The sequence below is a fragment of the Suillus discolor genome (genome assembly GCF_016758755.1).
Source record: "Suillus discolor strain FC423 chromosome Unknown F5147scaffold_103, whole genome shotgun sequence".
NCBI classification, from domain to species: domain Eukaryota; kingdom Fungi; phylum Basidiomycota; class Agaricomycetes; order Boletales; family Suillaceae; genus Suillus; species Suillus discolor.
In genome coordinates, this window is record NW_024541350.1 from 1 (window position 1) to 10,695 (window position 10,695).

Genomic DNA, 10,695 nt, shown 5'->3' on the forward strand with positions numbered 1-10,695 from the left:
GCCATTGTAAATAGCAGCTTAAGAACTCTTCCATTGTGTGGCTCAGGAAGGAGATGGTTGAAGACAGGTATGGAACACTGCACATTGGATCAGCTCTATCCGACAGTGATAAAGATCAAATCCCACCTGGAGGAGGTCTTCAAAATCTCGAGCTGCCATTTGTTTCATCTCTGAGGAGTTGGAAATTTTTTTGTGAATGATAGCTTGCCCGAATGTCGGAGTCTGCCTGTATCTTGTAAAAATCAGTTGAATGCGGTGAGTATATTAGAATATATACTATACCTCCTGTCTAATTCATGGATGAGGCCCTTGTCCTCCGTGCAAATAATGTGTAACAGGTGAATGAAAAGTGCCTTCCAAACGCCAATCTCAAACTCATATAACAGATTGACTACAAGTGCGCGAAATATATTAAACCCTAGAGCACAAGGCGATCTGAAAATGCATTCTGAGGGATTGTTTAGCCAGTGTTCGTGACAAATATTCAAGGCTCACTGAGGTAGGGACCCAAGACTGTGGTTTGAGAATATGTTCCACCAGAACGTTGCTGATAGCGTAGTCCTCCTTGTAAATCATTTTGCAGGCAGAACCTACCATAACTTGTCTTCTCGAGTCGTTGCATTCCAGAGTTGTGTGTTGCCATCTATCCTGAGGCATTCCCATGTTCTGAATCCAATCCTTTCATATAAGGCATCGAGGACATGGACATCCTCCTAGGTTTCGAACTGTAGCAATAAGTACTCTGATGAAATAATAAATAAAGATATTCATCTCGCTGAAAGTGACGTACTTTTCTGGATAGTCTGCTGAGTAGGTAAAGATTCTTGGGTAGAATCTGTGCTTGAGACCATCACAGGAGGAGATCATGATACCATGCTCATATGCTGTAGGTGTACAACACAGAGTGGGGCTATACAAAGATGGCTCCAAACTGATATCTTTATGTTGTGGTCTTGCACTGCCTATCTGCTATACTTGTGGACAAGTGCGTTCGACCCAGGAGTCTGCGGTCTGGGAATAGTTTTGGGGGTCAGTGGGTGATGTGAGGTCAATAATCCGAGCGTGGGAAACAATGTCCGAAGGTATAATTATGATGTCAGATGCAAAAGCATTGGGTCCGATGTTTTTCGGGTTTCGGGTTATCGGGTTCGGGTTCGGGTGTATCGGAAACTAATAGTAACACTATAGCGAGCGTTGGGGAAGCGAGCGGTGTGCACAATGATAATGATGATGGATATGGATGGTGAAGGAACGATGATATTCACAATGTCAACTAAGAACTATGAAATATCAGGTTTGACCCCTAAGCGTCGGAGACAATTCTCCTCTACTCGGATGATGATGATGCTATGGGGAGTCCAATATTTAAGTAGATACATAAAAATCCGGAACCCTATAGGCGAAAGTAGTAGCGCAATATTTCGGATCCGATGTCCTATGTAATAAGACATGAGGTACTGCGGACTATGGGAATACATGTAATAACACAGTCGACAATGTTAGCGATGTGAAAACAAGTAACTACACACCTAGTGGGGCTAGCACAATGAGACTGGCCATAGGTAGAACAAGTGCGCGCAATATCCAATCGGCTGATGCGAAACCTGATGCGAAACCCGATGTCCGATGTCTGATGTCCGATGTCCGATGTCCGATGTTTTCGGGTTTGGTGTGTATTGAGTTGGATATGATAGGGAATGATTTGGGCAATGATTAGCATTCACATGCATCGGAAAATAGACCTCTACGAGGCCACAAGGACTCCAAGTCCTACAACGCCTCGAGGAACTTGTGATCTAGCAAGATCTTCCACTGTTCATAGAAGAATTCTCTATGACAGTGTGTTGCGCAGTCACTAGTCATGCCATTCCCACCTGTAAAATCCTTGAACGAGTCTGGAAGCTGCAAATGCAATACATAATTAAGTTATACAGTACAGCCGACAGTGTGAAAAGACATACCGTCTCGAAATATGCCACGTGAGTGCTCAGATTGCACGATGGCTTGCATTGCCGATACTTCGACTCGTTGCCAAAATACATATAGGTAGGCCACAGCTTAGAATTGCTGAATGAAGTAAGCTGTGTAGTGTCGGACCAAAACATAAGGCCAGCAACGATCCAAGGTAATTCACAGCCAGGTTCTGCGGGCAATTCTTGCAGTGCGGTATTGGCGTCGTAAAACGCTGGGGACATGTACGGGTCACCATATATTGAGACTTCAGCATCTAAGTGGGGAGGCGTCCAACGCAACTGGTACAGCTCATAATGAAACAGCTTGTCATCTCAGGGATTAGCAAGCTTCTCCCTCAAAACAGCGACAAGGGACCGATGATATAAATGGGCAGCTGCTTCATAAGTATGAGCACCTGGATTTTTGGTGGTGCGTGATGAAGGCACCTTGATGGAGATCAGGCTTCTACGCCATCCAGCATCTTCATCCTCCCATTCTTCTCCATCTCCCTCCTGGTACTCATTTGAGCCTAGAACATAATTGATGTTCTTCCATTTTGTGGAGCTCACATTGGCAGCGTTGAAAGAAGGACTGCCCAAAATCTCCAGCAATTCTTTATAGTCTCATTGTGACTTTTGCAATCCCCGATTCCAATACCAGTCACCAAGCTGAAAGGACAATTGATTAGGATAGGGGTAGTAACCACGGCTAGGAGGTTCCTGAGTTGCCTCAATGACTTGAGAGGTGCTAGGTATGAACGAGAGGTCTGTCATAGTGACGTACTCCTCCGGATCATGTGATGGTGGTGTTGCGGAGAAATATTGGCGAATGAGGCCGAAAATGTTTGGGGGTGTGCGAAATACTGTGCGCACAGGTAACATTGGCTGGACTGCTGCATAAACAAGATGTCCTACATATTCAGGAATTTGATCCCTGAGTTCAGCAGGAATGGTAGGTGGGGGTTGGGGAAGCATGTCCCTGAATCTCAGAGGCAGCTGTTGATTCTGACGCCTCGGCCTGTGTTGTGTTAAGCTTAAGTCCTCTCCAACATCGAGAGGCCTTACTCCCAATTCATCAATTTCAACCTCTGCTGGATGATGGAGGGATGGATTCGCCAAATCAGAACATGGTGAAGCATTGGCTTCAACGGTAGACAAAGCAGATGATAGAATGGTTGATGTATTGTCAACTGCAGCAACAGTCGCCTTCTTTGAGATCCGCAGCTTTTTCTTGCAACCAATGAAGTCTTTCAAGGACGAGATCGCCGATGATAGACACTTTTTCGTGGCTGAACATGAGTGCTGGTGTTGAGTGTAATAATTCTGAGCAGTAAAAGAGCGCTTGCAAATGCAGGTGTAACTGGACATGGGCCTGAAGGAATAAGACCATGAACACTGACGAATTAATTAGATGAACTTTATGCGATATGATGGTAATTACTGGATATGGCCAGGAACGCATGGCGCTGGGATGACCGGACACAAAAAGTGCAATGATTCCTGTATGGTTAGCAAGTCAACAGCACCTTGGATGACGGGATGTGATGGCGCAGGGATGATAGGATGCGATGGTGCAGTAATTGCCACCAAAGTATATCAATACATTGGACATATAAACCCTCGAGTGTATGAGGAAGCAGCCGCCTTCATCTGCTCTCAAATGTCTGAGCCATGTTCTCCCTCCTCTGAGGACTCGAGCCTCGAATCTGTGGAATACGTCACAGACCCCAATGTCTTGAAGATGTTGGTGGCAGTCTTGACTGCACATCACAGTATACTCCATTATCATGGCCAGACAGGGGAACTGACGACATTTCAATGGTTAGTTGCCTTCATGCAAAAAGACTACTCACTTACGTTGACTGGAGGCCAACCACCCAACAGGGACACAAGATACACCCTGCACGGTTTGAAGCTTATCGTGACGCACATATATTTCGCCACCCCTGCTGCCTTTGCACCACAGGAGGGAGATACATTGAAGTATCAGTGTTTCCACGAACTGCAGGAATATCCATTTAGTAAACATTGAAAAGTTCTTTGGGAGAGCATGCGTACCTGCGATGTATTATCCTCAGAGGTAGGTGTTCAAATCGGCACCAACTTAAAATGCTGATCACATTTTAGATGTGATACATGTGACTACACGCTTCAAATATACAATTAGAATTTTCGTCACCAGTGATGAAATTTGAACATTTAAAATGTACCTTATGTATTCTCCAGACTTGAGACATGCTTCGAATTCTGTCCAATCAAGGACAGGTCTCAATTACATCAAGAATCTATATTACCAATGTGAGACTTAAGCATAGCGTGGCAGAGGCATTATTACCTTTGTTCTGAGGCCCTGAGGTACTGATTTGAACTGAGCGGGTACGGTGACCAAGATCATGATCTTGGTAGACTTGTTAATACAATGACTTATACAACTACAGCTACAGCTACAGCTACAACTAATAGAGTATGGAATACATCATGCAAAGTCGAAAGAAGAGAGGAAAACAAGTGAGACAGATTTATATAGTGACTGACTTTTGAAATTAAACTCCGCCAGCATCACCCGAAATGGTCACAACAACGACTTGCAGTGGGTTACAATTGCAGTATGTGTTTTTCAACTAGGCACTGTTGCCGGCGATGACCTTGCTTTGTTTGGTGTTGTTAACTCATCTGTTGTACAATTCAATCACAAGCGTGTAGTCCAATCAATCATCCAAGTTCATCACAGCTGCCCATGGCCAGGCCACAAATCAAAATTCTTTCTGGCAGTGTGTTACGCACTCAAATAGATCTGTTAGGCAGAGCCCTAAGAGGGGCGTCGTCCGCTAACGTTCGTGACGTAACCGGAAGGATCCGGTATGGCAAGTGAGACTGGCGACGACGAGTCGGCAGCGATCACAGTACGCGCGTGTCACGTGACTTCGTAGACGGATGTCTTGAGAAGTCACTCAAGGTAAGGACAGTCTTGTCCGAACGATGAGGTCGATCGAGGTAGACTTAGTCGCAATGAGCAACTAAGAAAAGATACTAGAGACTGAAGCTGAGGGGCTTCAGAGAGGAGTATGTTCCAGGGAAGATTGAGTAGATTCAAGTTAGAGAATCTAATACAGTGTGACCGACTACTTATACTAAGTGGAGAGGGTTAAGGGCAAGGCTACCGCACAGTAGGTAAGGGTAAAGGGGAAGCGAGAATGGTATAGGTGCGCTGGCATCAGAGCCGGATTAGTGGTGGATGGTCGAATGTGGAATGAGACCGAGAAACGTTGGAACGGACCAACGGTAAGAATACAACGTGCGGGAATCCGCAGTCAGAGGAGACAGAAAGAGGAAAGCCATATTGGTGGCACGAGTCAGACCGAGTCAGAGGTGCGGGACCACCTTGGTGGTCGAATCAAGAGAGGAACGTGCGTGCACGTGCATAGAGGCGAATGATGCGAGGGACGGGAACGGTCCCGAGGATCCGGTCAACGGAAAGTCGGTAAAGGAGGACGAGCCGGTAGATGGTGAGGGCGAGGATGAGGGGAAAATGATAGGGGGGCCACGTGACCGATGTTACTTGTAACACAGTGGTCAGGAAGAGGATGCGGAAAATGCTGTTATTTGTAACTGTGGACAATCCGCAGAATTATCGGTTTGGCATATGACCTTGCAAGCAAGTTTCACGTTAGACTACCCGTGCTTCACTTCCACAACCGAGATGGTGTCTTGTTGCACCTCAGAAGTCAAGAGGACCCAGACAGTGCCAAGCATCCTAAAGCAGCTCGAGGCCATGGGCAACCAAGTTAAGTTCATCTCAACATACCTCCTCATCTCGCTGACCACATGCACGAGATTAAGATTAACTGGATGATTGACACACTCGACTTACTGTAATACCTTGGTCTCGTATTGGATCACAGGCTATCATGATTGGCCCGAGAACGCTCATGAAGTCAAAGTTCAACATAGTGCATAATTCATCGCCTCCTAAATGTCTCATTAAGCTCCAGCTGATGCTTGAGGTGCTCATCGCTAGGTTTCTCAAGGAATGCAGACAGAACTATAATCCACCAGGCTCGGTATGTAAGTCATTCACTGTCTGTCTTCAAAAGTGCTTGCTCATATGCCATAGCTCTCTTCAACCACAGTTACCATTTTTTTGTGACATTCCCCCTTTATGGAAGCAAGGGTCATTGGCTGAACGACTAGCTGAAGCTACAGCCTGACTTCAGCCATGGCAAGCTGTGATATATTGATGTGACTGGAACTTTCGACATATCTGCCATGGCCTGGTTGAGTCTCGCAGACTGTAGACATTTGGAGGGGGTATTGACATCTTATTGGTCGTGAGGCCGACTTGCAAGTATCTATTGAAGCACGCATAGTGTTTGGATGCAGGAGCATCATTTTGCGAGATCTAATATTACAGCTATTTGCATAATGGTAGCACACTGCATGTTGCCTAAAATTTTTGCTCGCAGAAAGGTAGCAGAAAAGTAACTTGGGCCTTGTTTCTCGACCACATTTCCGCCAAAAGGTTCCAACATCGGAGAGATGGCTGTTTTTTTGCCTCTCCACCAGTGTTTGGACAGCTTTCTGGACTCTGGGTATCCACCAGCTGATATCTTGGATCTGGACAGGTATATACATGCATATTATTTACCAGCAGCGCTGCAATGCTCTTAAAAGTTAAATGACAATTACAATTGTCTTAAAAATCAATAATATTAATCATGGATTAAATAACACTTGCAATTGAACTGGTACCACCGCTAGCACGCTGCACATCGACGTCATTTCATATTTGTTTGCTTCATCTGCACACATATCAGGCAACTTAGATGCACAATAATACATATTATGACCTGTGACTACTGTATTATCATACATACAAGTATATCCATGGGCTGATCCAGAGACAGTCGCTTAAGCACCATGGTGGACGTTTCTAGAGATGCACCTGAGCTCAGCGCTCATCAGTAGGACATATCAATAGATTGGTAGATGGACATACCTTAACATGCACTCCCCTCCAGCACAACAGCAACAAGAAACGTCAAACTGTCTAGTAAAGCCCGTTAACAAGATCTGGTACATGAGACACAAAGGGGGTACACACTGTGATAGCAACAGAATTTCCAGTATCATATTAGCTAACACGAAAATGAAAGGAACAAATGGCATACCTATGTGGATGCACAAGTTAACATAGAATCTATCTGTATTAAGTAGTCAGACATCAAAGCTAGCATGTGGTATGTTACTTACCAGTATTTTGCGAATACATGCATCTAGATCATAGACCTGTGAGGACCATGATCGAGTCAGACTAAGAGCCTACACAGTGTAAGGGAACACACCAGATTCAAAATCACAATCTCCCGCTGTTCGCTCAATGTGTGTCTAAGGTTATATGGGTTAAGTCAGTCACATTCCCTGCTTCTGTGCCACTGGACCCTTGTACACCAGAGGAAATAGAACAGTTTATTAAGACTGGAGAGAAGGTTGCTCCATATGTTCCATTTCTGCCATGGTTGTTCCTTTATCGCTTCTTGATACAATTTTGAGACCTCAGTGTCAGACAGACTATGCAATGGGTTGTATTACGGTACATAATTTGAACATCGTACTTGTCTTGCCAGCAATATGAAGTCTACTAGAGCTCATCACGGCAAAATTGACACAGCACGAGCTTACCCAAGCGACTTATTCCCAATGCATGTTTAGTCTTTGCCATGATTGGTCTGATCCTTGATCGGCACTTCACAAAAATGAGTTTCAGGGTATGGGAGATGAAACTGGAAGGATGACATGGTCTGTCAGGTTATGCAGCTGCAGGTCATGCAAGATAGGAACTTACTGATTGTTCGGCGACCACATTTTAAACCAAGCGTCTTCGACCAGCCTGTGAAATCTGATATTGTATTAGACACCTGATCCATTCATAGAAGGTAATGAAGATTCATTGACTATTACACAACCGATCAAGCTTATCGCTGCCGCCTGGCAAAAATCAAATAGACTGCTTGACTCACAATTCTTCTGCACCTGTCTTCCAGTGCTATAAGTGCAATAAAATACCTTCGAGACTTGATCCTGTTCTAGTGTTTTGATGACTTATTCAGGAACTCCCTCCAGCAATGCTCACTGAGTAAGCGATCAAGTTTGGGGCATTCACGAGCTATTTCGATGATAACCATGTCACATGCCTGATATTGAGGCGCCATAATGGGAATGGAAGGTCAGTCACATACACTGCAGAGACGATCCACACCACCACTTATACTGGGCTTGTAAAAGAATGTGTAAAAGTACTTAGCATCAATGCAGCACGCTACCCAACACGCAAAATCCTGTCTATCCTTGGGCAACTCCATGTTGCAATGACTGTCAAGGATGTAAGGGTGAATGACAGTGAGGTAGTGAGGTTCATCTTCTCCAGGAGAAGGGGTGGGAATACACTTTGGCATGGTGGAAAGACAGAGAAATAGTACATTTGAAAATGCAGGAGATTGAGTTATTTAAACAAAAAAGGATGGGCATGCAGCTAACGTGCTGAATCTGCATGTCAGTGGCGACTCTTAAGGATCTCCCTGGAAGAGTTCACCTGAAAGGGTACGAGTTGCTATGCTGTTCCAGTATAAAGAGAGATAAAAAGGTGAGGTCATGGCACTGGCCCTGATGATAATAACAAAGATTGTGTTCCTATGTTTGTATTAGTTGTCAGATCTGGTCAATCCCTGAATATAATGAACATTCAAACCAAAGAGATGTTATTGAAAGCTTGAGCTCAACAAGACTTTTCAAGGTTGGTGGGCATGAAATATGCAAAGAGTGCTTTATGAGATTGTAGACAGGAGTGGGTCCTCGAAGCCGAGAGAACAACTCCAGATTCGAATCACCTTGCTGATGTAAGACTGGGGATGGTTCGCCAGTCAGAAGCGAAAGAAGTGTGGTTGTTCCGTAACCTGTCGAAAGTGATTAGAATCCTAAAGCATCAGTTTCATGCGAATGTTGATGCACCATTGGTGCCTTGAAGATGCCAGCACTGGTCTTCATGGATGGTTCAATTTATGTTTTTGAGCACCTAGATCAATAGTGTCATTGAAATGGACACCATGAAGAACAGTGTAGTAACCTTGTGTGGTCCGTATGATATGTTTACGTTCTTTATGTCAACTACTGGCTTTCCATAATCAAGGGCAGACTGCAGATATGACTGAGTGGTGCTTGCCATTCTATGCTCAGCTCCCTTTGCGTGATGTTCTGCATCCTTGGACATGATTTCATCTTTGATACCTGTCAGGATAGTTTCGCCCATCACTAGAGCGATGTGTGAAATCTAGTCAGGAACAGGGTCCTGGATCTAGAGATCCATGATGATGTGTGGACTGCGAGACTCATGCAGTGACTGAAGGACATTCAGCAAGATTGGGTGAGTTTTAACATCAAGGCTGGCTGGATTAAGTACAGCCATTATACTTCACACTCATTGAAAGTAAGTTCAATCACTCACTTAAAGGTTTGTTGAGTATGAGGAGCTCCAGTTCAGACAAATTAGCCTTCACAATGCGTGCTCGACATGTCTGGCCATTTGATAAAGTGATCAAAGGTAGATCCAACAGGGAGGAAAGACCTAGTCTTGAAGTTAGGTCCTCAAAGATGCCCTTCTTCACTTCATTGTGTGCAATTTCAATGGGAGTCTTCACCTTTCCACCTTTTGGCTGGATGTTCAGAAAGTCATATTCTCCAAACATAATGTCCTGAAGGGTGATACATATTACCGTCTTCTTCTCTGACTGCGCCGTATTGGGAATTGTAGTTGTAGAAGGCACCACCTGCTGTGCGCGGCCGATGCACAAATGATACAAAAGCCACACAGTTGTATGGGTCGCGTGGAGGGTCTGAGAGAAAAGGAAATAGTCCTCCAGGTAAGGGTGGAGGAGGAGTTATGCATAGGTGACCTAGGAGTGTCTAAAGCGCTGTGAAGAAGTAATAGTGACTGGCCAGCAAGAAAGCTAGAGCACTAATGAATCCTACTGAGTGCGGGTGTGCTGTCTCGACCCAAGAGGATTGCTATGAAGCACTTCCTTCAAGTAATATGTGAAGGGAGCAAACGCAGAATGGAAAAGGACTAAGTCAACCTTGGAAAAGCGAGTCCGCTGGTAAGAGCGAAAGCGAGACCGCAGGTCCGGTGAGTGCGCGATGAGAAATGAACAAAAGCGAGAGGATCCTAGGTAAAGAGCGGCGGGTTTCTAGGTAAAGCATGGTTCCGCGAGTAGTGGCTAGGTATAAACGAGGTTTGAGGCCGAGGTATAACTAGGTATGAAGATGCTAAGTCGGAAACCGAGAGCGGTTCAGATCCATGCAGAGCCTAGGTAAGGAAACTTAGAGGCACGTTCTTGGAGCAGTCAAAACACGCGGGTTCGAAGTGAGAAGTGAACAAAGCTTGTCGATTGATCAATAATACTAGGAACATCTAAGTGACTCCGCAAAACAAAGGTAGTGTCTGAGGGAAAGGAAGTACTGTACTGTATGTAGTGTGCAAGACTTTATCCTACTGCGTGAGCATCCGGAACCTGTAGGTGAGAACTGTAGCGATGAAACAAGGCAGATAAGTAATATGTAAAGAGAGAGCGCGCAGAACGGAATATGTGGTTACATGTAATAACCCTTGATAGCGTTTAGTCAACCCGAGAGAAAATGAACATGCACCAACAGAGATAGGCGGACACGGAAAGGACATGGACAGAGGACAGAT

General features: G+C 44.9%; 3 protein-coding genes across 3 annotated transcripts; all 3 read right to left on the reverse strand.

The window, feature by feature from the left end:
- Positions 1-2,285: 2,285 nt before the first annotated feature.
- Positions 2,286-3,320, reverse strand: F5147DRAFT_780282 (uncharacterized protein; the record flags this gene model as incomplete). Its single annotated transcript, XM_041442434.1, has 2 exons — positions 2,286-2,566; positions 2,618-3,320. 2 exons carry the CDS (start codon positions 3,318-3,320, stop codon positions 2,286-2,288), a joined length of 984 nt encoding a protein of 327 aa, XP_041286216.1.
- Positions 3,321-6,337: 3,017 nt separating this feature from the next.
- On the reverse strand, positions 6,338-8,577 carry F5147DRAFT_787195 (uncharacterized protein; the record flags this gene model as incomplete). The annotated part of the gene is made up of 8 exons (XM_041442955.1): positions 8,189-8,577; positions 8,083-8,115; positions 7,970-7,995; positions 7,795-7,839; positions 7,295-7,337; positions 7,203-7,238; positions 6,949-7,052; positions 6,338-6,566 (listed from the first exon to the last, which is right to left on the reverse strand). Exons 1-8 carry the CDS (start codon positions 8,402-8,404, stop codon positions 6,338-6,340), a joined length of 732 nt encoding a protein of 243 aa, XP_041286217.1. The 5' UTR covers positions 8,405-8,577.
- Positions 8,578-9,021: 444 nt separating this feature from the next.
- On the reverse strand, positions 9,022-9,691 carry F5147DRAFT_787197 (uncharacterized protein; the record flags this gene model as incomplete). The annotated part of the gene is made up of 2 exons (XM_041442956.1): positions 9,022-9,233; positions 9,451-9,691. The coding sequence occupies 2 exons, from the start codon at positions 9,689-9,691 to the stop codon at positions 9,022-9,024; spliced, it is 453 nt and encodes a 150-aa protein (XP_041286218.1).
- Between the last annotated feature and the right edge of the window lie 1,004 nt (positions 9,692-10,695).